At 34.4% G+C, this 27235-nt stretch overlaps 1 protein-coding gene across 1 annotated transcript; it reads right to left on the bottom strand.

Annotated features, from left to right (window-relative positions):
* Window positions 1–172: 172 nt before the first annotated feature.
* Window positions 173–27235, bottom strand: LOC117327508. Its single transcript, XM_033884538.1, has 37 exons — window positions 27215–27235; window positions 26366–26475; window positions 25171–25371; window positions 24461–24556; window positions 23804–23960; window positions 21877–21986; window positions 21244–21438; window positions 18912–19007; window positions 18552–18705; window positions 18050–18159; window positions 17640–17834; window positions 16533–16628; window positions 16219–16372; window positions 15717–15826; window positions 15307–15501; window positions 14275–14370; window positions 13916–14069; window positions 13505–13614; window positions 13094–13288; window positions 12180–12275; window positions 11870–12023; window positions 11365–11474; window positions 10955–11149; window positions 10403–10498; window positions 9982–10135; window positions 8772–8881; window positions 7475–7675; window positions 7069–7167; window positions 6524–6692; window positions 6125–6238; window positions 5253–5365; window positions 4535–4621; window positions 4020–4100; window positions 3574–3673; window positions 2917–3063; window positions 2164–2237; window positions 173–1526 (listed from the first exon to the last, which is right to left on the bottom strand). Exons 2-37 carry the CDS (start codon window positions 26450–26452, stop codon window positions 1431–1433), a joined length of 4707 nt encoding a protein of 1568 aa, XP_033740429.1. The 5' UTR covers window positions 26453–26475; window positions 27215–27235; the 3' UTR covers window positions 173–1430.

The raw sequence follows: 27235 nt of genomic DNA, 5'->3' as shown, positions 1-27235 counted from the left end.
GTTTATTCTATTCAGTAACTCTGCAACAATTTTCTATTTGATAGGAGATAACATGTGTAGAGGTTTTTATACAAATCCAATGGCGTTTATTTATAGTCTAATAACAAAGTGAAGATATTCAGGGAGTATAGGAACTTTACCAAGGACTGAGTTATAAGTCGCAAACACGTAATTTTATCAAATCTTTATTTGTATATAGGGTGCTGCAGTGCAGCGTCTTCAATGTTCCAAATAACAAATTAAAAGAATGAATGAATTTGTGTTCAAATGATAGATAATAGTTTACCTTGTGGAGGGCTTAGCTGGACTATGAATCTTGTATTGTTAACCGCCTGTTCTGTATAACGGAATACTCTTTTCACCGATATTTCGGCACTGACAACAATCTTTTCACTAATCGAAATCTAATTATGCTGTGGGAATACCTTCATTTCACTTCAAATTCTGTCTTTTTTTTGGATGAAAGAAACTTTCTTGAGACAAATCACAAATACATTTTTGCAATTTCAAATAAAATTTTTAATCTTGGTCCTTGGTACTTGGTGGTACTTGATACTTTAATAAACATTAATCTCGCCTTTCTAGATACAAAATTATGTTTGTTTAAAGTGTAATCTCATAGCTTAATTGAGTAAACTGATATTAGTATGATGTCTCTATTACGACAATGATATGTTACACATATGTAGCACCATTTAAATATACTCTTATGTCTATTATCTTATCTATTATCAATGAACAGTTATACACATTTAAATGAGCAATGCTCACGGATCTGAGTTAACAAATACGGAATAATTACACAAAGGTATTAATTGATCAGATTGTCTGGAACGTAAACATGCCTAGAAATCAAAATCGATAGATCTATTAAGACCATTCACTTTATATTCGATTATCATTTAAACATCAAAGTACTAATATAATTATCTTCATTATTTACCTGGACAAATGCCTGGTTATTGATCTGGTAAACATCAAGCGGACATTTTGTAAAAATAGTGGTACATCAATGCGATGAATAAGGCATGAGGGCAGAAGAAAGTATAATATATATACAATATATATTTCACATTTCACCAATCAGAAGATGCCAGTGAAGATTATATCAGAGTTTGATGTTAACCCAATCATGTGATAGTACACTTTTGTTTTTTAAGAGTAATATCACTAAACCTGTTCACCACACAATACAAGATTTACACGATGGATTTAAAATAAAGGTATTTTACATTAACGTCTTAGCTGGAGTACTGTCCCTTTGTACCTGCTAACATATACACGAGGTGTGGTTGGTTGCATTACTTATCAATGTCACAATGTATCCATTGTCTGTCATGAAACAAACAAATGGCGTAAAAGAGCGACAGCTCAACATAACAGTCAGCAGACACATAGTCCTCCACGAGGGTGCGAAAGCCATCACCATGTTACCCGGACAACAGAAACGCCATCAGTGTTATACCATAAGAGAGCATTGAAATCACGTGGAATCCAAAGATATACTTGAAACTGGTATAGTTTGGCTGTATAGAAAAACAAAACAGTTTAGAGCATGTAAATTAAGTGAAAAAATAATCTGTGGATAAAGTGATATAATACATAAGTAGAAAAAGTGCTAAAATACACCCGTGGATAAAGTACATATGCATATGATGAAATACATCAGTGGATAAATTGATAAAATACATCAGTGGATACAATGATGAGATACACTAGTGGATAAATTGATAAAATACATCAATGGATGAATTGATAAAATACATCAATGGATAAATTGATAAAATACACTAGTGGATAAAGTGATGAAATACATTAGTAAGGTATGGACGTTCATCAATTGATACCCATATTTCAAACACAGCTATTAACCGTATAATCCACTCGTTTTTGTAATCAATCAAATCAAAAAGCCCCATGGGATATCTTATGGATTACTTCATAATAAATTAAAACGATATAAAAAAAACAACTGAATATACAGTTATACGGTATATCAGAAGTTAAAAACACATTAAAGCTTATATACTAGTGTGACAACGGTTATGTTATTCTATTCATTATTCGGTATTTAATGTATTTATTGCTGTACTTAATTAATATTTAAAGTGCTTATTACTCGTGTGTCATTTATGTAATTCTTTAACTATTTTGATCACTTACACTTTCGGTTTCGTCGTCATTAACCAAATTAAGATCCTCTGAGAATTGGTCTATTTCCTCACTCGGTTTGTTTGCTGTAACAGACCAACAAGAAGAAATATATTCATACATTCACATTAATATATCGATATAATATGCATACCTCTTTCATATGCAGTAAAACCTCATTAGCCGGTCGGTTCAGATGCCACTAAAATAAAATATCCACCATGAGTCTTATTTTGTCTTCAAGTTTTCAATAACGATAACATTGTAAAGAACAGGGAAACATGCAACACCATATTTATGATAACGACAAGCCATGCTGACATCAAAATCAACCCCCACCCCGTACAGGTAAACATGCAACACTTTCATGATAACGACAAGCCATGCTGACATCAAAATCCCCCCCCTCCTCCTGCCCGAACAGGGAAACACAAACACATTCATGATAACGACATGCCATGCTGACATAAAAATCACACCCCCCCCCCCCCCCCCACCCAAACCGGGAAACACAAACACATTTATGTTAACTTGTTGAACACTATGTGCAAGCCCACGTCAACATCCCCCCAATACCACCCCTACTTTTACGTATTAACATAACCGATCAAGAATAAGATTGTTTGGAATAAATAATTAACTTAATGATGAAGATAATCATTCAGATAAATACTCTCATATTTGTAACTTACAGGCGAAAAATTATCTCCTGTAACGAAAACATTACTTAAACAGATTTTGATAACACATACATATTGAACTTACACTTTTTTCGCTTCAAAATGCACTTGGTGACCTCATAAACGATGTACGTTCCAATAAATGTTGCCGTGAATGTATACATGACGACCAGGGCATGATCGACTGGCATATTGACTTTGTCTAAGTGAAATCCGAAGCTGATATTGAAACCTGGAATATATCATTTCGAGCCATTCTTAAAAACAACAAAAAATTGCTAACAAAGCGTTATTCTAACTCACAATCGATAAAAATAGAGCAAAATATGGACAAAATATCTATAAAAGAAAGTGCAAGGAAAGTAAGGTCCGATGTTCCAGGTGAATAAGCGTTTTCTGTTTGAACGACAACACCCGCCATGTAAATCTAGGTCACGACAACACCCGCCATGTAAATTTTGTTCAATTTAATTTAATTTCAAAATCAATTAATGAATTGTTCGAGATATAAGCAAACAACTTTGGCAATATTATGCTGTTATGTACATTAATTCATTCATGCTCTTATTCGTTTAGATAACAAATATTAGCTGAAATGTGTAAAATTTTATGTCGTATGTGTGAATGTGTTAATTCTTTTATCTTCAAAATATCTGAATTCATAAATTGCAATCATTTTAGTTGGTTAAGTAAAATAAGATATACTGAAGCTTGTACGACATTATAAATCAATAAGCTTTACCTGCGAGAAATTGCACAACAAATGCCACGCCCCAATGAAGCCAGTTAAATATTGGGCGGTATGGATGGTCATGGTCACAACGGAAAAACGCCATCATCGGCTGGAGGAAAGTCAATGAACAGTTTAGGTCAATGTTTGTCGAAATCAATTACTAGTATTATACTAAAAACACATTTATTTTGGCACCCTCAAATTTTCGCGCATAACTGAAATTAAATACGTACACACAAAAGTAAATTAGCGCATCAACAATACCCGTCGTCGATAATAATATATAGAACTAAAATTAGTGCAGTTATTACTTAACAGCATTATTTCATTCGAAAACACTAAAATAATATAAAAGCATAAACTACTCATGATTATGTGAAATGTTTTCTTTGACTTATAAAAAAAGAAGTCTTAAATTGACTTAAACTTTAACGATGAATTTGTTTGGAACTTACATTCAGTAACATCAACACGACGATGATCAAGCCTAGTAAAGGATGAAGTTTAACGTAGGCAATATTGTCAGGGACACTTATCTACAATACAAAGGAATGTTATATCACGTCATCAACTTGTAAGCTATTATAAACATGAATCGGTGAAGCTAGATATCCTTAAGAGACTATAAACTAGTGATTAAATGTCATTATCGCTTTCGCAGTGATCCCCAAAAGACATCGGCGTATCATTGTGAAATCACATTCGGTACAAATTTCTGGTTTCATTCAAAACGTAGTAGAATAAACACAAACCTGAATAGAAATGTAATGATATATTTCGGGAAAATGATTTAGACAAAGGTAACCTGAGGATATTTGAGCTAAATTTCCTTTAATAAATGGATAATGGATATTTCGTATAATTTAATTCATACAATGGAAATGTAATCGAATGTTGGTCACTCTATCATAATATTGGAATATCATGGATAATCATCAGACCTGTTTCCCTCTTTATAATCATACATTACCTTACTAAATCCTCCTACTTCGATAAAAATGATGATAAGGGCGGTCAATGTAAGTACCACTACTGTACACATACACGTCCTGTGGACCTGAAAGAAGGACAAAACAATTATTTTAACGTATTTAAAAATATTGCTCCTGATATATATACTATTTAACATGAAAAGGACGCAGTTATATTTTTATTAAATGCAACCAAACGTTTATGACATTTTCGTAAAAAAGATCATCGCTAATGATTAAATATTGAAAACGCATATTTGTATTAAATTTCACATAATATATCGCTGCTAATGTTTCTGAGACAAACCCCATTACATACACATCAGTGAAAGAATATCTGCGTTTTTATTTTTCCGAAAAACAATGGTTGACAGGTTAAGTAAAGGCTAGTATTGCTTAACGGCATATCAACAGCGAATGATATGCGGGAAGCGTGCGTGTGTTTTAGAAGCTGCGATATGCTTGTGTTTGCCTCCCTGTGATAGCGTGGAACTAATACAGATTTTACTGTGCTACCTAACTGAAGCATATTGCCGTAGACACCCAGTAGGGCACCCCACCCGCTCACGATATACTAACAATAAGCAAAAGAGTTGACAGGTTATGCATAAATGAGGATACACTACGGCAACGGAAATAAAATCTGTTGCGGATGATTCATTTGTGTTATGACTAATGCTTGAATATTGAATGTAAATAAATCTAGTAAAGATTTACCTGAAACCAGAGATGTTTTCCATTGACTTTCTTGCGAAGAATTGGCTTGAAATACCGCGCAATCAGCATACCGGAAGTGGATAATATAATCCAAGCGAGTATCATAAGAAAACCTGAATTATCAAAGTGAATGTAAGTAAGTTGTCATTGATTCATATTTGTGTGCTTTTCTATTCATAGTTTATAATTGATCAGAACAATTATGGCTTATTATTGTTTTTTTTATACAATGTAAGGTTTCCCCCCGATATTTGAAGGCGGATTTTTCTAAACAAGCGTCTACTTGTGCCACCTTAAATTTAAAGCAAAACTTTCTGTGAAATAATTCTTTACAGTTTAACTTGAGCTATAAATATATACTTCAGATAAGATACAACGATCTTCACTTTACGTCGAATATATGAAGCAATTAACATAAGCCCTTGAGAGATTGTATTTCGATAGATGATATTATACGGAAGGTATTGTAACAGTTTAAAAGCAACAAAATTAGATCTCTTCATATCTTGTGATGTGGCATAGTGTAAAAGGAAAGGATATGTTGCATAAATTAAGATATAGAGACAAAAAGATGATGCTGTACAAAATTGGCACTGAGAAAAGACAACTTGGATATCAAAATTAATAACAGTCCAGAGTAGTACGAGACAAAATATCAAAATATTGATATCAAAAGGCAATGCAATTTCTGGCAATGAAGTTTATGTGTAAAATAAAGAAATAATAAAAATAAATAAATAAACAAATAATAAATGAATACATAAATAAATTAAATGAGTTTTTATAATTTAAATCTTTCGGTAAAACTAATTTTAAAATAGGTAAAAAAGTATAATTGAAGTCGAGATCAAATAAAACTAAAATGCATATACCGTGTAACTTGACAAGTGCAGACTCCTGCTTTCCCATGCCAGTGTCTGCTGTCTTTTGGAAATCTATCTTTCCTTTACTCTTTGTCGGCTTGTCTTTATGTCTCTCGGGAACCCCTGTCATTATTTTACATACAGAGTTATTGTTATTTCATTGCCTTCTCTAAGGATCGAGACTGGGACATCTGGCTAACTAGCCATACGCTCAACAGCTAAAGCTATATAAAAAAATCTCATAGAATGATCTTAATATAGAGACAATGTAACGTAAAATAATTTACACAGGACTAAAACTTCTTTTGATTCAAAATTCTTTATATCAAAGAATTATTTACAAGTTTAACACTATGGTCCTCTGTTACGTCAGTAGTGAACTTGATGTAGTGTTGACAATGGTTTTACCTGATGGCGCTAGTCCATGAGCAAAAAGAAGATACCATTGTTTGTCGAGGTCGAATATCTTCATACTATCGGTATTAAGAGTGCCCGAGACGCGATCTGCTCTCTGGAAAATGCATCTCATTATGCTGCCTTCTATGGAGCCACTCATATCTGACAGATATTCGGTTTTCTGTATGAAATTAAAGGGGAAAATAATAATACTAAATAAAACACCTTTCTTTTGTGATATCAGAGAATTTTTGGCCTCTTTTATTATTATAAACTTTGGCATAGTTGTTTTCATGTTTAAATTGAACTATCCTTGTTATGTTTCTATTGTTTGATACTGGTTTCATTTGCATTTTTGGATTGTAAATATTATTATATAAATAATACTTCATAATTAGATACAAAATATAATCCGAATATGGTTAAACTTTTACCCATTTGATAAATGACGCTGCCTGGGAGGTAACTGTTTGAGCAGAATTTTAAATAAAAAATGTCGGTGTACTGTTCAAAATACAGAATTATAAATGCAATGAATGGATGGCATATTATATTACATTAGTAAGTGGCTGGTAGGTAGGGTCATCCGTATTGTAACCAAGCTCTGTGGTAACTACACCGTTCTTCAATATACACATCATGACACTAGATTTAGCCTAAAAATAAATGAAGAATGAACATTTCAAATAATTTCATTACAATCTTTTCATGAAAAAATAAAAACACGATATTCAACTTCATTCCAACACTATTTACTACTTATATACATAATATTTTCCCGTCGTGGTTAATATTTATAAATTTCTAAAGATATTATTAAATCAAATTGATTTAACAGTAAATGCTTTTCCATGTCTTCTCTTTACAAATTACCTAAAACTATTTGCGGTAGAAAGAAAAAAATATGTGTTAGGCTTAATTCTTGAAAGAAAATCATATGCGGATACGTGAATAATATTTTACCATTTTTCCATTGGGTGATAACGCTATAGCAATCCAATCGTCCACACTAGGCGTTACAGCGGAGGCGATTTCAAACAGAATGGTTTTGGTCTTGGGTTCGCTTTGCCACGTGACTAGATATGTACAGGATTGTCCCTTGCAGTCCGAGAAACACCCCTTTGTTTTACCGCACTCGGGATCTTTTACTATGGACGTCCCACTCTGATATATAAAGATATATGTATATAAAGATATATATATATTACATAGTAACACAACTGACGAAGGAGACAACTTTGATTCGTGCCCTGACGCCTATACCACTACGCCACATCGGCGTCCTATCATGATTATAGTGGAAGTGGTCTATAAGATGATATGAATACCTGGACCGTACTGTATTTACATACATGGATGCGAATTGTACACATATTATATATAGGGAAACATCGTTATCTCGAACTCCGATAACTCGAAGATACTGCTCAAATCGAACTCAAAATTATATTTCGACGGTAATATTTCTATGTAAGATATACTCGTTACTTCGAATACTAGTTTTTATGGCCTTATTGACTTCGAGATAAAGACATTTGACTATATTAGGAAACACTGATATCCGATGAGTTACAATCAATTTTCCTTCAATTGTATTGACTAAAAATTCAGTTTTCTTATATGTTATGATATATCTATAATCTTTTAATTACATTGTTTGCATTTTCCCCTTGAAATTACATTAGCAAAAAAAGGAGATTCAGACATTATCAGCAAATAAATCTTTCTACTCAATCTAACACTCTGAATTGTCTAATATATTGATAACTTTGACCCTGCATTCCACATGAAACGATAAAGTGCTTGATGAACCTAATATCTTACATGTAGGTCAGATAAATATTCAAAAAGCTCGTACATTTCGATAAGATAATATATTTCTAATAAAATTAAATCAACTATATCAGATACTTATTGATCAATTGGACCAACATAACTTATGTTATGATAAATAACATGACAATCAGATCATTTCTGAGTGCAAAAAAAAAAAAAAAAAAAAATGATAAATAAATATATCATACTATATAGGAACAAAATGGATCATTCAATAATAGATCATTGTCAGTATCGTTAGCCGGATATATATAGGATCAAATGTACCACACATTGGTGGATTAAAATAATAAAACATTATGAATAAAAAAAAACCAAAAAAAACCCTAATATCTGCAGAAACATTTAAAGCAACTAATTCAAATATTGAAAATCAGCTTTTGTGTTTTCTAACTGGAAACTCTAAATTGAAGTATGTGTTTACCTGGGTGGTTATCTCCCCTGGGTTTACCGGTGTAGTATCGGGGACGATATGAATAAAATCCTCCTTATCAGGGCTGACTACGGGTTCGGAGGTGTGCTTCTGTGGGATACCTGTCCATATGATAATCAGATGCACAACTTTAATTTGAGTTACCTCTGATCCTTGTTTGAATCTGCCATCCTCATTAACCTTTATATACTACTACTACTACTACTACTACTACCACTACAACTACTACTACCACTACTACTACCACTACTACTACTACTACTACTACTACTACTACTACTACAACTACTACTACCACTACTACTACTACTACTACTACTACCACTACTACCACTACTACTACTGCTACTGCTACTACTACTACTACAACTACTACTACTACTACTACTACTACTACTACTACTATTACCGGTTTATCATGTGACTAGCCATATAGCTATCACTACCACCAATTTATATTTACCATTTTACAACCTTTCTATGCCTACTTGAAATTCATAAATATATACATACTTTCTTATCTATTACAAGTGTTCTCATATGTACGTAGTTTTGTAACCTATCAATACAATTAACTTTTTAACATACTATTTGCATACCATTGTATGTTATCAAAGGTAATATAGAAAAGAAAAGAAATGATCAAAATGCAAACAAAAACAAACAGAACAAAACAATTGGGGTGATTATTTGTCATTAAAAATCGCTGGGTGAATAAAGCATACAATGTGAGCCCTATCTAACCCCAGGATCTAACAACATTACAATACTCAGCAAACGACGTTAAAAAGCTTTGGTTTTGAAATGAAATAAAAACATAATGTTTGAAATGATTTGGAGATGCTCACTGTGATAAATATATTTCTTCCGGTCATCGTTTCCAAAGAAGTTGCAGACATTTTAGTTGAAGTCTTGGATACGAGACTGGGGATCTGTACATTCTTGTGTTATAGGCAACGGTTCCTAGGAAACGGAGACCGGAAGATATATATTTACACAGGGTACATTTCAAATCATTTTATTTTTTTAAATTTCAAAACGACAGTTTTTTTAACTTGCGTTGTCAGCTTTAACTTGCTTTATTTAGTCATCGTAATTACTTCAATACAAATCCTTTATAAAGGACGCCAACGATATAAAACAAATGCCTTTTAGTTGAATTGTTTTAAAAACGAAAAAAAAACTCCTTGTAACATATTACCAGACGCCAGAAGGCCATTGGCAATTATGAGGAAGCGTTTCTCAGTCAAAGAGAAAGTGTTATTGAAGTCCTCGATTGTCTTTCTACGTTGGAAACTGCATTTGAAGACTCCATCTTCGTGCAATCCTCCGGTATGTATAAGGTCACTGGTATTCTGTCACAAATTAATCAATGGTATATCCATATTCAGCGAGTTCCATACTTTATGGGAAGTCATCTCTATAGGATTTCACAAAAAAGCGCACAGGCTAAACAGAACAATGGTTGATTTAATGGGGTACGATTTGTAGAAATAATTAAACATTAATGAAATTCAATTATGAAGCAATTAATTTGTTCCGACTCTTAAAGTTGAAATATTAATTATACAATCTTTATTAGACCAAATAATTTTGATAATCTTTATCTACTGTATACCAACCGTTGCTACAGTGTTGTACGCGTATCCGGGATTATAGCCGAGCTCCACTGAAATGCTGCCATTCGACTCCTTACACATGATTACACTGGTGTTTTTCTATAACATACAATTGAAGGCATTGTTTAATGAACCATTTTAACCTTAAGCAACACGTTTTCTCTGAACATTTAACCAGGTAAAGTTATTTTTACTGCTCCTATGAGTATCTGATATCGTTTCTGATGGTTCTGTTCGTTGACGTGAATATGTGAAAACTAATCTGAACAAACTTGTAGATCAAACTGAGTGTAGCTCTGAATTCCAAGTTAAAGCAAATTGATTGATTGAGCGATCAGTTCGCCTTTGCCATATTCTCGTACATCATCCGTGGAGCATTAATACACATTTAGTGGAATGCAAATTTTAATTTTAAGATCGCAACAAAATAGAGGCTTCAATTGAAGTTAATCTTTATGTATTCATCCTGATTACAAAACTGGAAAAAAAACACAACAACACACGTTGTCACAAGGACCTGAAGCATTAATATTGGTAAAATCTAAAGTGTATTACCATGTTGGTGTCATCTGATATCCCGAGAGCTATCCAGACGTTGTCTACAGCACTAATATTCTGTGACATTGTAAAGTCTATATAATCTCCAGCCTCCTGCCACGTCACTTGAAACATACAACTGTCCTTACTGTCACAGCTAGAGAAACACCCTTTAGTGACTCCACAATCTGCGTCAGGGACGATTGGCCCTGGCTGGGATAGAAACACATTATATATAGATTGTATTTCACTACATAACAGAACGACAGCTACAGCGATAATTTCATTTCTTTAAACCATCGATGAAGATCCAGAGATTCTATTTTTTAATAACGAGAGTACTTTTTATGCGTAACTATCATTCCATAGCAGATATCAATTAATACATTTAATCTGTCTGTTGATAAGACATAACCTCGAAAACCTACCTGTGTAGTTATCTCCCCTGGGTTAACCGTGGTATGTTCTGGGACGATGTGGGTGAAGTCTTGTTTTTGTGGACTTACAATCGGGGCGGTGGTGTGTTTGGATGGTACTCCTGTTCAAGATGTTTGTACATAATGTTAGCTAGTGCTTGTAAAATGATTGAAGAAAAGCACTGTGAATTACCGCTTTTCAATAAAAAATGACAACAGAGTCACAATTGTTGTGTCATTCTTCTAGGACTCTCCAGTAACGCTAATGGCTTAAAGTGTTGGCACCTAGGAGGCGATAGTGGAAACTCAAAACAGGTCGAACGAAAAGTCAAAATCTGGATGAGGATGTGCAAAATCTCCACAATTCTATCCTTTCATCATTTTCATTATGGCATTTCAAAAGAAGCAAAGGTGTATATTCCTATTTAGATATTGAATTATGTAATGTTAATGTGTGTTCCTACTGAAAATAATGAGGGTGGAAATGAAACGGTTTTTAGTCATTAATATATCTTACCAGCCACTAAAGTACCATTGGCCACAATAAGAAAGTGTTTTTCAGTTAATGAGAATGTGTTATTGAAGTCAGAGATTATCTTTCTGCGTTGGAATCTACAGGTGAAGATTCCATCTTCGAGTGACCCGCTGGTGTTAACAAGATCGCTGGTATTCTGGAAATGAACAAAATGCATTACGTAATAATCAGAGGTAGAATTTGATTTTCGTATATTTTTTTCAGAGAGAGACACGTCATGTTAATGCAAAAAAAAAATACGCTATGCATTCCTCACGACTAGTATAGGGTTAGAAACATCAAATATACTTACCGTTGCCACTGTGTTGTACACATATCCGGGATTGTAGCCGAGCTCCACTGAAATGCTGCCATTCGCATCCTTACACATGATAACACTGGTGTTTTTCTGTAGCAAAAATGTTTGTGTTAACAAATCTTTAACGAATCAATATTCATACAAAATATATATTTGTTGTTTTTATATCACTTTAACAAACTTATTCCTTCTTCCAAATGGCTGCTAAAAACTAATATCTGAAATGTTTGTTTTTCCCATCTCTTTTATATAGACGTTATCATAACAACAACCAACAATATGTACATCTAAACGGAATAATGACTCTCAAATCATTAAAATGAGGACAAAATATAAATTTGTAAATCCTCAAAGCGATTAAGACCAGGCGTTCCGAAAGATTAAGCGCGTTCCTCATAGACGACACTCGTCATGCTAATTTATGTCTAATGATGGTAAAATTCCCACCCAAAATAAGAACCAAGGTAGTGAAAATGGCAGCATAATTCTCAAGCATCAAACACATCTCACTTCATATCGCACAGGCAAATAAAATATTTCTTAATGACATCATGATGCGGAAAATAAAACTGTTTCATGGCCTTCATCAACTTGTATCTCAAAAAATTTGTTTTGTTTAGTCGATAGTCGACATCTGTCACGAAAATCATGAAAATGGGAACAAGTTGTTGACCATCGAAATTAACTGTCACATGTAGTAAATATTAGTTATACTCACCATGTAAGTATTATCCGATGTCCTGAGAGTTATCTTACCATGTAAGTATCATCTGATATTCCGAGAGCTATCTTACCATGTAAGTATGATCTGATATTCCGAGAGCTATCTTACCATGTAAGTATCATCTGATATCCTGAGAGCTATCTTACCATGTAAGTATCATCTGATATCCCGAGAGTCATCTTACCATGTTAGTATCATCTGATATCCCGAGAGCTATCCAGACGTTGTCTACACCACTGATAGTCTGTGACATTGTAAAGTCTATATAATCTCCAGCCTCCTGCCACGTCACTTGAAATATACAACTGTCCTTACTGTCACAGCTAGAGAAACACCCTTTAGTGACTCCACACTCTGCGTCAGGGACGATCGGTCCTGACTGAGATAGAAACCAGTTAACATAGATTGTATTTCACTACAGAACACAGCTACAGCTACAGTGGTAATTTCGCCCCTTTAAACCACAGATGAAGGTTCAGACATTTTTTTTTAAATCGGGAGAGCACTTTTTTGTTTGCATAACTTCATTTCATAGTAGATATTCAATTAATACATTTAATCTGTCTGTTAAGAAGACATAACCTCGAAAGCATACCTGTGTAGTTATCTCCCCTGGGTTAACCGTAGTATATTCTGGGACGATGTGGGTGAAGTCTTCTTTTTCTGGACTTACAATCGGGGCGGTGGTGTGTTTGGATGGTACTCCTGTTCAAGATGTTTGTACATAATGTTAGCTAGTGCGTGTAAAATGATGGCAGAAAAGCACTGTAAATTAGCGCTTACCAATACAAAATGTGAACAGAGGACTCTCTAGTGACGCTAATGGCCTAAAGTGTTGGCACCTAGGAGGCGGTAGTGGAAACTCAAAACAGATCGAAAGAAAGGTCAAAATCTGGATGGTTATGTGCAAAATCTCCATCATTCAATCCTTTCATCATTTTGTGTGCTCTTATTGAAAATAATGAGTGTGGAAATGAAATGGATTTTAATCATTGATATATCTTACCAGCCACTAAAGTACCATTGGCCACAATAAGAAAGTGTTTTTCATTTAATGAGAATGTGTTATTGAAGTCAGAGATTATCTTTTTGCGTTGGAATCTACAGGTGAAGATTCCATCTTCGAGTGACCCGCTGGTGTTAACAAGATCGCTGGTATTCTGGAAATGAACAAAATGCATTTCGTAAAAATCAGAGTTAGAGTTTGATTTTTGTATATTTGTTTCAGAGAAATCAATTATATAGTGTTTTACGCGCTCATTACTGACCTAATTGCACGGAGACACGTCATCTCAATAATGAAACAATCACGCTTTGCATTATACACGACTAGTACAGAGTTAGAAAAACATCAAACATACTTACCGTTGCCACTGTGTTGTACGCATATCCGGGATTGTAGCCGAGCTCCACTGAAATGTTTCCATTCGCGTCCTTACACATGATAACACTGGTGTTTTTCTGTAGCGAAAATGTAGATGAAAACAACTTTTTTTACAAATCAATATTTGTACAAAATATATATTTTGTTGCTTTTATATCTCTTTAACAAACTTATTCCTTCTTCCAAATGGATGCTAAAAAGTATTATCTAAAATGTTTGTTTTTTCCTATCTCATTCTATAGACGTTATCATAACAACATACAACAATATCGATATCTAAACGGAACAATGACTCTCAAATCATTAAAATGAGGACAAAATCTAGATTTTTATATCCTAAAAGCGGTTAAGACCAGGTGTTCCGAAAAATTAAGCACGTTCCTCGTAGATGACACACGTCATCCTAAACTATGTCGAATAGCGGTAAAATTCTATTTCCAAATTAAGAACCAAGGTAGTGAAAATGATACCATAAGTCACGAGCATCAAACACATCTCACTTCATATCGCACATGCAAATAAAATATTTCTTAACTACATCATGATGCCGATAATAAAACTTTTCCATGGTCTTCATCAACTTGTATCTCACAAAATCTTGTTTTTGTTTAGTCTGTACACGACATCTGTCACGAAAATCATGATAATTGGAGTAAGTTTTTGACAAACGAATTAACTGTCATATGTAGTAAATATTAGTAACACTCACCATGTAAGTATCATCTTAAATCCTGAGAGCTATCTTACCATGTAAGTATCATCTGATATCCCGAGAGCTATTTTACCATGTTAGTATCATCTGATGTCACGAGAGCTATCTTACCATGTAAGTATCATCTGATATCACGAGAGCTATCTTACCATGTTAGTATCATCCGATATCCCGAGAGCTTTCTTACCATGTAAGTATCATCTGATATCCTGAGAGCTATCCTACCATGTAAGTTCCATCTGATATCCCGAGAACTATCTTACCATGTTAGTATGATCCGATATCCCGAGAGCTATCTTACCATGTTAGTATCATCTGATATCCCGAGAGCTATCCACACGTTGTCTACAGCACTGATATTTCGTGACATAGTAAAGTCTATATAATCTCCAGCCTCCTGCCACGTCACTTGAAACATACAACTGTCCTTACTGTCACAGCTAGAGAAACACCCTTTAGTGACTCCACAGTCTGCGTCAGGGACGATCGGTCCTGGCTGTGATAGAAACCAGTTAACATAGATTGTATTTCACTACAGAACATAGCGACAGCTACAGTGGTAATTTCGCCCCTTTAAACCATAGATGAAGGTTCAGACATTTTTTTTTAAATCGGGAGAGCACTTTTTCTTTGCATAACTTCATTTCATAGCAGATATTCAATTAATACATTTAATCTGTCTGTTAAGAAGACATAACCTCGAAAACATACCTGTGTAGTTATCTCCCCTGGGTTAACCGTAGTATATTCTGGGACGATGTGGGTGAAGTCTTCTTTTTCTGGACTAACAATCGGGGCGGTGGTGTGTTTGGATGGTACTCCTGTTCAAGATGTTTGTACATAATGTTAGCTAGTGCGTGTAAAATGATGGAAGAAAAGCACTGGAAATTAGCATTTTTCAATACTAGGTGAGAACAGAGCCAAAATTGTGTTTATCCTTCTAGGACCCGCCAGTGACGCTAATGGCCTAAAGTGTTGGCACCAGGAGGCGGTAGCGGAAACTCAAAACAGATCAAAAGAAAGATCAAAATCTGGATGGTGATGTGCAAAATCTCCAAAATTCAATCCTTTCATCAATTTCATTATGGAATATCAATTAAAGCACAGGTGTATATTCCTGTTTATATATTGGATTATTGGATATTAATGTGTGCTCTTATTGAAAATAATGAGTGTGGAAATGAAATGGATTTTAATCATTGATATATCTTACCAGCCACTAAAGTACCATTGGCCACAATAAGAAAGTGTTTTTCAGTTAATGAGAATGTGTTATTGAAGTCAGAGATTATCTTTCTGCGTTGGAATCTACAGGTGAAGATTCCATCTTCGAGTGACCCGCTGGTGTTAACAAGATCGCTGGTATTCTGGAAATGAACAAAATGCATTTCGTAATAATCAGAGGTAGAAATGATTTTCGTATATTTTTTCAGATTGCACGCAGACACGTCATCTTAATAATGAAACAATCACGCTTTGCATTATACACGACTAGTACAGAGTTAGAAAAACATCAAACATACTTACCGTTGCCACTGTGTTGTACGCGTATCCGGGATTGTAGCCGAGCTCCACTGAAATGTTTCCATTCGCGTCCTTACACATGATAACACTGGTGTTTTTCTGTAGCAAAAATGTAGATGTAAACAACTTTTTTACAAATCAATATTTGTACAAAATATATATTTTGTTGCTTTTATATCTCTTTAACAAACTTATTCCTTCTTCCAAATGGATGCTAAAAAGTATTATCTAAAATGTTTGTTTTTCCCATCTCTTTTATATAGACGTTATCATAACAACAACCAACGATATGTACATCTAAACGGAATAATGACTCTCAAATCATTAAAATGAGGACAAAATATCAATTTGTAAATCCTAAAAGCGATTAAGACCAGGCGTCCCGAAAGATTAAGCGCGTTCCTCGTAGACGACACTCGTCATGCTAATTTATGTCGAATGATGGTAAAATTCTATCCCAAAAATAAGAACCAAGGTAGTGAATATGGCACCATAATTCACAAGCATCAAACACATCTCACTTCATATCGCAAAGGCAAATAGAATATTTCTTAATGTCAAGATGATGCGGACAATAAAATTGTTCCATGGCCTTCATCAACTTGTATCTCACAAAATCTTGATTTTGTTTAGTCTGTACACGACATCTGTCACGAAAATCATGATAATTGGAGTAAGTTTTTGACTAACGAATTAACTGTCATATGTAGTAAATATTAGTTACACTCACCATGTAAGTATCATCTTAAATCCTGAGAGCTATCTTACCATGTAGGTATCATCTGATATCCCGAGAGCTATCTTACCATGTTAGTATCATCTGATGTCCAAAGAGCTATCTTACTATGTAAGTATCATCTGATATCACGAGAGCTACCTTACCGTGTTAGTATCATCTGATGTCCAAAGAGCTATCTTACTATGTAAGTATCATCTGATATCACGAGAGCTACCTTACCGTGTTAGTATCATCTGATGTCCAAAGAGCTATCTTACCATGTAAGTATCATCTGATATCACGAGAGCTATCTTACCATGTTAGTATCATCTGATGTCCAAAGAGCTATCTTACCATTTGAGTATCATCTGATGTCCCACGAGCTATCTTACCATGTTAGTATCATCTGATATCCCGAGAGCTATCCACACGTTGTCTACAGCACTGATATTCCGTGACATTGTAAAGTCTATATAATCTCCAGCCTCCTGCCACGTCACTTGAAACATACAACTGTCCTTACTGTCACAGCTGGAGAAACACCCTTTAGTGACTCCACAGTCTGCGTCAGGGGTGATCGGTCCTGGCTGAGATAGAAACCAATTATACATAGATAGTATTATACTACAGAACAAAGCGACAGCTATAGTGTTAATTTCGCCGCTTTAAGCCATTGATGAAGATCCAGAATTCTTTTTTTAAATCGGGAGAGTACTTTTTCTATGCATAAGTATTATTCCATAGTATATTTCATTAATACATTCAATCTGTCATCTGATAAGACATAACCACCAATGCCTACCTGTGTAGTTATCTCCCCTGGATTTACCGTGGTAGACTCTGGGACGATGTGGGTGAAGTCTTGTTTTTCTGGACTTACAATCGGGGCGGTGGTGTGTTTGGCTGGTACTCCTATTCAAGATGATTGTACATAATGTTAGCAATTGCTTGAAAAAAATGGAAGAAAAGCACTGGAAATTAGAACTTTTCAAAACAAGGTGAGAACAGAGCCAAAATTGTTGTTTATCCTTCTAGGACCCGCCAGTGACGCTAATGGCCTAAAGTGTTGGCGCCAGGAGGCGGTAGCGGAAGCTCAAAACAGATCAAAAGAAAGATCAAAATCTGGATGGTGATGTGCAAAATCTCCATAATTCAATCCTTTCATCAATTTCATTATGGAATATCAATTAAAGCACAGGTGTATATTCCTGTTTATAAATTGGAATATTGGATATTAATGTGTGCTCTTATTGAAAATAATGAGGGTGAAAATGAAAAGGTTTTTAGTTATTGATATATCTTACCAGCCACTAAAGTACCATTGGCCACAATAAGAAAGTGTTTTTCAGTTAATGAGAATGTGTTATTGAAGTCAGAGATTATCTTTCTGCGTTGGAATCTACAGGTGAAGATTCCATCTTCGAGTGACCCGCTGGTGTTAACAAGATCGCTGGTATTCTGGAAATGAATAAAATGTGTTTCGTAATAAACAGAGGTAGAATTTGTTTTCGTGTATTTTTTCAGAGAAATCATCTAAATTATATAGTGTTTTACGCGCTCATTACTGACCTAATTGTACGGCGAGACGTCATGTTAATAATGAAACAATTACCCGATGCATTCTACATGACTAGTACAGGGTTACAAACATCAAACATACTTACCGTTGCCACTGTGTTGTACGCGTATCCGGGATTGTAGCCGAGCTCCACTGAAATGCTGTCATTCGTATCCTTACACATGATAACACTGGTGTTTTTCTGTAGCGAAAACATTGATGTAAACAAATCTTTTACAAATCAATATTCGTACAAAACATATATATTGTTGTTTCTATATCAACTTTAACAAACTTATTCCTTCTTCCAAATGACTGCAAAAAACTAATATCCAAAATGTTTGTTTGTATTATCTCTTCTATATAGACGTTACCATAACAACAACCAATAATATCCTCATGTAAACAAAATCATAGCTCTCAAATCATTAAAATGAGGACAAAACATCGATTTATAAACCCTATAAATGATTAAGACCAGATGTTCCTTAAGGATAAGCGCGTTCCTCATAAACGACTACCGTCATGATAATCTATGTCGAATGAAGGTAAAATTCTGTCCCAAAAATAATAACTAAGGTAGCTACAAAGACAATGCAGGTCACGAGCATCAAACACATCTCACTTCATATCGCACGGGCAAATAAAATATTACTAATTGATGACATGATTTCGACAAAAAAAACGGTTCCATGGTCTTCGTCAACTTTTATCTCACAAAATTTTACTTTATTACTTTATTTAGTCTGTAGATAACATCTGTCAAGAAAATTGTGATAATGGGAACAGGTTTTCGACTATCGAATTAACTGGCACATGTAGTAAATATTAGTTACACTCATCATGAAAGTATCATCTGATACCCCGAGAGCTATCTTACCATGTTAGTATCATCTGATATTCTGAGAGCTTTATTACCATGAAAGTATCATCCGATGTCCCGAGAGCTATATTACCATGTAAGTATGATATGATATTCTGAGAGCTATATTACCATGTTAGTATCATCTGATATTCTGAGAGCTATATTACCATGAAAGTATCATCTGATGTCCCGAGAGCTATCTTACCATGTAAGTATCATCTGTTATTCTGAGAACTATCTTACCATGTTAGTATCATCTGATGTCCAAAGAGCTATCTTACCATGTTAGTATCATATGATGTCCAAAGAGCTATCTTACCGTATTTGTATCATCTGATATCCCGAGAGTCATCTTACCATGTTTGTATCATCTGATGTCCCAAGATCTATCTTACCATGTTTGTATCATCTGATGTCCCAGGAGCTATCTTACCATGTTAGTATCATATGATGTCCAAAGAGCTATCTTACCGTATTTGTATCATCTGATATCCCGAGAGTCATCTTACCATGTTTGTATCATCTGATGTCCAAAGAGCTATCTTACCATGTTTGTATCATCTGATGTCCCAAGATCTATCTTACCATGTTAGTATCATCTGATGTCCAAAAAGCTATCTTACCATGTAAGTATCATCTGATGTCCCAAGAGCTATCTCACCATGTTAGTATCATCTGATATCCCGAGGGCTATCTTACCATGTAAGTATCATCTGATGTCCTGAGAGCTATCTTACCATGTAAGTATCATCTGATGTCCCAAGAGCTATCTCACCATGTTAGTATCATCTGATATCCCGAGGGCTATCTTACCATGTTAGTATCATCCGATATCCCGAGGGCTATCTTACCATGTAAGTATCATCTGATGTCCAAAGAGCTATCTTACCATGTAAGTATCATCTGATATCCCGAGAGCTATCTTACCATGTAAGTATCATCTGATGTCCAAAGAGCTATCTTACCATGTTAGTATCATCTGATATCCCGAGAGCTATCTTACCATGTAAGTATCATCTGATGTCCAAAAAGCTATCTTACCATGTAAGTATCATCTGATGTCCCAAGAGCTATCTCACCATGTTAGTATCATCTGATATCCCGAGGGCTATCTTACCATGTAAGTATCATCTGATGTCCAAAGAGCTATCTTACCATGTAAGTATCATCTGATATCCCGAGAGCTATCTTACCATGTAAGTATCATCTGATATCCCGAGTGCTATCTTACCATGTTAGTATCATCTGATGTCCAAAGAGCTATCTTACCATGTTAGTATCATCCGATATCCCGAGAGCTATCTTACCATGTTAGTATCATCTGATGTCCAAAGAGCTATCTTACCATGTAAGTATCATCTGATATCCCGAGGGCTATCTTACCATGTTAGTATCATCTGATGTCCAAAGAGCTATCTTACCATGTTAGTATCATCCGATATCCCGAGAGCTATCTTACCATGTTAGTATCATCTGATGTCCAAAGAGCTATCTTACCATGTTAGTATCATCTGATGTCAAAAGAGCTATCTTACCATGTTAGTATCATCTGATATCCCGAGAGCTATCTTACCATGTTAGTATCATCTGATATCCCGAGAGCTATCCAGACGTTGTCTACAGCATTGATATTCCGTGACATTGTAAAGTCTATATAATCTCCAGCCTCCTCCCACGTCACTTGGTATGAACACTGCCCCGTATCGTCACAACTGCGGAAACAACCTTTTGTCACTCCACACTTTGATTCCGGTACAAATGGAGCAGGCTGGAATAAAGGTTCTGTATTTGTAAGATTTCTAGGGTTGTAAAGGAGATTTTAGTATAGTTTTACTATATCTTTTGTTAGACAGTAATTAGTATTGATCGTTAAGCTATGCTGTCGAATGTATTGACGTCTAACTTAATGATTATAACTATTAATAGAAATAACTATATAACTATAATATTCGCCGCTGATTTTATACAAAAGAAATGTAGCAAATTTGCAATCACAAGACATTTAACACATACCGTTCTGCACACATCATATAGAATAATCACATACACCACACTTACGCATACATACACACATCCAAACACTCACCCTTATGTATGCATATTTTGTTCTTGCAGCGCGTTAATGAATACAAAAAGCCGAGGGAGATTAACTGCAGATGTATTCTAATATAACGGATGTTGATAAGTGAGTAATTACAATATCTACCTTTATCGTAATGTCAGGAGTAGACGTAGTGGTTGGATAATCAGGACCACGGATGAAATTCAGTTTCCTGTTCGAGCATGCTGGAATTTCATTATGTCGATCAGGCTTGCCTTTAACAAAACACAAGTGACATATGATTAGTGCGCCCAACATGGTGTTCTTAATTAAGAGATCTTACAGTGATGAAAGAAGAGTCAAAATGGGATCGTTGAACATTTACCAGGTGAACAAAACCAGGTGTTTCGCGGAAGGTATAGCATTTCCTGCTTTTAAAACAAACAACGATTATCGACATAATAACAAAACAATGATCAAAACTTAACAAACTTTTTAAAATATAGACCTGCATGGTGACTCATGATAAGGATAAGGGGAATATGACCAGATGCTCCAAAAGAGTAAGCTTCTTCACCAACGACATCCGTTTTACAAATCTCATGATTTCGACCATAAAACTTTCCCATAGCCCTCATTAACTTGTATCTCTGGAAACCTTCAATTGTTAATTGTCACGGCAATCGTTATAATAGGAATAAGCCCTTGAATATTGAATCAATGGGGACATGTTCACACCATAGGTAGGTAATGAAGGGATTTGTTGTTTAGAAATTTAGAAATCATTAATAGGATAATTGAAACCATCTCGCTTATGATACATCTTAGTTACAATCTGTCATTGTTGTTTACGTTATAATTAATATCAAGGTAAGCGGATGGTTTTCAAGAGTATAGTCCTTGACTAGAGTTCTGCAGGGTATCTCTGATTGACATGGTCAATAAAGTTTTGTTATTGAAAGATACTCATCGTCAATATATCTATATGTAAATAGGACTTTTCAAGGTCTATATTACTTGTTCTGATAAGCTCTCCAATAACAAGTCAGACAAGAGAAGATGACACATTTTCTTTCCATTGGTATGCGAATAGTCTGTTGGAAATCTTATCATCAAACTCAACAAAGACATTCAATTTTTCTCACAATTTCATCTAGGACGTATTTTGTATGAGCTCTAGTCGCATGCTTTACGAAATATGCACTATGATACTTTGCAAGGGAATGGGGGAGTTCCTCATGTTTGAGATGGAAAATGGTAGTATAAAGAGTAGATAAACTCGAACTGTTTTGAGGTTAGAACCATTCTTAACTGGCGGATGTTCAAGAATAATAAAAAAAAAAATTCAAGATCCACATTCCAATTATTTAAGTAAACAGTGTCCTAATAGGACTACTGCAGCCATGGTAGTAAGAAGTTTAGATAAAGGCTTAAGATGAATAGATACTAGCAAGCAATAAAACATTGATTAAAATAATTCTTAAGTTAAGGAATTCAGTTTAAATAAGGTGGATCCACATCCCTCTCACTATCAGGAGTTTTGAAATATTTCAATACTGAAGAATGATTGGATAGTATTACGCCTTTGGAAAATCAAGATATTGTGAGATAGCGATACCCTGGTTGTCAAGCAAGTCTTTTTGTAAGCAGGAACTGTAATAATAGTTTTACCAGTCGAGGACCTAATTAGGAGTTTTCTTATATGCCGGCACAACTGGTTCCGTCTTTGGATATATCAAAAACATATTGAAACAAATGAAAAAAGTCTAATTTTACAAAGTTCCTTTTCTATCAGAGAGTCAGAGTCTTTCTAAAATATCTACTATAAGAGTTCTTGACAACGTTAGTAATGCCCTTGATGACGATCCTGGGTGTACTCTTAACTATATTAAATGGGATTTTGTTATAACTGAAATTGACTTGAACGCATTGAATTGAAATCTTAAAGAACAAGAAACGTTTACCCCTATAAATCATCTATGTGTGTGTCCTGAAATATACACCAATCTCATCTTATCAATGGTAAAATGAATAAAACAATGTTTCAGTAAAAAGCCAATCATATTTATCTTTGACGAGTGTATAGTATTACCTGAAATTAGATCGACAGCACCCTGGCCAACTAGCAGGTATGACGGGTTCGACAGCGACGCAACGTGATTTAGTTCGGTTTTAATTCGACGCTGAAACTTACAGGTGAAAATCAAATCGACGAACGAAGCACTGGTTTTCCTAAGTATGTTTGCCGTCTAAAAAGAACAAGTAAGCTTCATAAGGAAAAAAAAGAAGAAAAAAAAGCAAGAATGTTTAAGTAGCATTTGTCAGTGAACTTTTTAAAATGAGATAGTAGATTCAGAAATTAAAACGACGTTTTATATTGAGATACAACACTACAGAGCAGAATTTATTTATGCATTGAACCAAGCTTAAGTATGTACACTATGGATTAACATACCAGTGTATGAAACAACAACATAAACCACTTTCAAGTGCAAATAGATATAATAAACTGATCTACAGCGACGACTGTTTAAATGGTTTATTAATTGTACACTGATCGAGGAGCCCACTGTGTTTCTGTTTTACATATTACCTCTTAAATTAAAACGCATGTGAATAGCTTTCAAAGTTATAATAATTCCGATATTATAGCTATCCATCTCGTTAACCACTCATATCCATTCAAAAATGTGTTCCTTAGGTTAATATCAAGTTCTAGGTTGACGAGATAAAATAAACGCTTACTTACGTCATGTAACTTTTGGAAGTAGTGTCTTGGGTTATAGCCAAGTTCTACTGATGGCGATAATTCGTTATACAAGCACATCACCACACTGGTTCCTTTCTGTAGGTATGTAATTACGTAAAATGCGTGTTCATGCCATGCAAAGTGAAATTATTTCATCCGACCACATGTCAGTGTAGGAAAATAGTTCATAAAAATAAAGAAATATGAAAGCAGATTGTTAATTAGGTTGCAAAACGTTTGTTCTAAAAAAATATTGGATTTGCCAAATATTAGTGTAATAGGATTATTTTGTTAAAAAAATCATCACCAATTTTCAAAATATGAAATCATAACTAGAAACATCTCCCTCCTAGGGTACCAATGTAGTACATTGTATACATAAGCAAGGGGCAATCGAGGCTAAGTGGACAGAACCACACATAATATATAGTGTGACCTGTCCTGTCCAACTGACATATCACGCATGTGCATTTTATTTTTCTTAATTTCTTGTCAGTCTCGTTGGTTATTTTGCTCATACTTAGTATACTGATTGATGAAGTGTATTACAGATTACTTCTGATGATGAACTAGATGCCATTTGGAGTTTTTCTGAATTTATATAATTACATGGATAATCATTTCATATACATATATAATTGATGAAACCAAAAGGCGTGTGTTTAAAAGAAAGAGTAAAGAAAGACTTTTGAAAAAATCTTTTGTTTTACCATTTCTTGGTTCTCCGAGAATCCTATAGCGATCCACACATTTAAATTGAACACAGACAAAGTATCTTGAATAACTTCAAATTCGACGTAATTATCGATTTGTTTCCATGTAACCCTGAACTCGCAACCATTGTAATGGCATTTCTGGAAACAATTCTTTTCTTCCTTTCCACAGTCAGCATCCGGCTTAATTCCTTGGCGCTAAAAGTAAAATATGGCGGTGTTTCTTATTGTATAAATAGGATCATCTACGGGTTAAAGTATACAATATGGTTGTTGTTCTATCATAGTGTGCTACATATCAAATTGGTTTTCCATAAGCCATAAAAGAATCCCTAGAAATGCACACAAAAATTACCGGCACGTAGATAGCCATGACAAGTAGAAATAATACTTCTTGAACATGGGTAATTAGTAATGATCAAACACCAGTACTCTGATTGATCATAAACAAAACAGAAATGTATCTTTTCGTTATGTATGATTCATCATCATAGCTAATTTTGATAATGAAGTATTTTTTTCTGTGTTGCTTATTACTGAAAATTTCATTCAAGTCTATTTTGCATAGATTGTGCTTTTAAACTTTTAGTTTCTGCTTTATTTTTGTTTTGGTTTAATTTACATTCATCTTCGATTTAGAAATGCGAAAAACTTTCATACATTTCACAATGATTGAGTGACTTCTCAGGTGAAGTTTTCAAGAACCTTTTTGAACCTAGAACATTTCATTTGGACCTTTGACCTTCTTTTTCGCGGGAGTAATTTTTACTGTTAGTTATAAATTACTTTTTGTTAATTTTGTTCTTTACCAATACGCTATTGTCTCGTCTCTAGATTTGTGATTCATTATTTGCTTTTCGTTATTATAATTTTCTGAGAAAAGTTGTGAATAAAACCAAGTTCTGATGAGTGTACACGGAGTTCAGATGTGTATAGATGATTTATGATATAGGCGATATGTTAAAGTTGATTTTTAAAGAATATTAATGTGACATTATAATCAGATAGCACTGTTATCATATCTGTTATTTACCTTAAGTAAAGTGCGAACCTGAAAAAAGTCAACCAAGAAATGATCACGCAGCTGTTTTCCTCTTTGAATAATGAGGTAAATTCTGACGCATTCTTAAGCTTTTGTTGTACATCTCGCTAATTTACAGTACTACATTGTGATAGTTCAAACTATGCATACCGATATTGCTGTATGGCTTTTGTTGGTGTCAGCAGCACTAACGATGCCAACCAAACCAAGGATGCACACATGCAAAAGAAGGCTCATTATGTCACCTGGTATCCCTGGATCTACGGATGTAAAATGTCTTTGTTATCCAACACATATCAATTAAGATGAACAGGGTTTTTTTTTTTATAAAACCAAAACCTTTGCTGATGGTAGGTAACCATCATGATTTCAATAGTTATCTGTCTATATAACTATTTAGAACCTGTTTGTAAACTCGGCTTTGATATACAGGTAGTTCTTTACGTATTATTTACCTGTGTCCGTAATAGAATTATAATGTTTGTGACATTATAGATATAAAGATGATGTTTACCAGATTTCTGTATACCTGTATACAGCAAATATGACATATGCATGTGGTCTCTATAGACAAGTAGTTGTCGAAATTGGTGTTACAGATATATAGCAATCCTCAATTGATACTGGTAATAAATAGTTGTGGTCGTTACAAAACATCGTTATTAAAGACCGACGATTCTATATATAGATACTTGCTATATCTACAGGTAAGTTATTTTATAACCATGCTGTTACCATAATATCGGTAAGTAATAGGTCTGTAGAAGTTACAAATAGATATCTGGTAGATAATATATAGACATAGCTATAGACCAAAACACAAGATCACAATTGTTTTTTTTTAATATTTGTTTAGTTCGCTTCTTTCTTATTGCCATAATTCCTACAGCAATGAACATAACATATAAATGTAATTAATCAAACAAATAACAGAAATAAATATCGATATGTCTCAATAATAAAATTGTCAAAAGAAAAAGAAACGTGAATACAGCCTACCTGTTAGTGTATCGTGGTCCA

This window comes from Pecten maximus, chromosome 5 (assembly GCF_902652985.1).
Source record: "Pecten maximus chromosome 5, xPecMax1.1, whole genome shotgun sequence".
NCBI lineage: Eukaryota > Metazoa > Mollusca > Bivalvia > Pectinida > Pectinidae > Pecten > Pecten maximus.
This window is presented reverse-complemented; position numbering and strand designations above follow the sequence as displayed.

Excerpts from the sequence above, each read along its gene's own strand:
- LOC117327508 (XM_033884538.1), bottom strand. The coding sequence starts at position 26,452 with ATGAGCCTTCTTTTGCATGTGTGCATCCTTGGTTTGGTTGGCATCGTT. Across the intron at positions 21,987-23,803 it reads TGCTGTCGATCTAATTTCAG|GCAAGCCTGATCGACATAAT; the intron begins GTAATACTATAC and ends GTTTTGTTAAAG. Across the intron at positions 17,835-18,049 it reads CAGGGGAGATAACTACACAG|CCAGGACCGATCACCCCTGA; the intron begins GTAGGCATTGGT and ends TTTCTATCTCAG.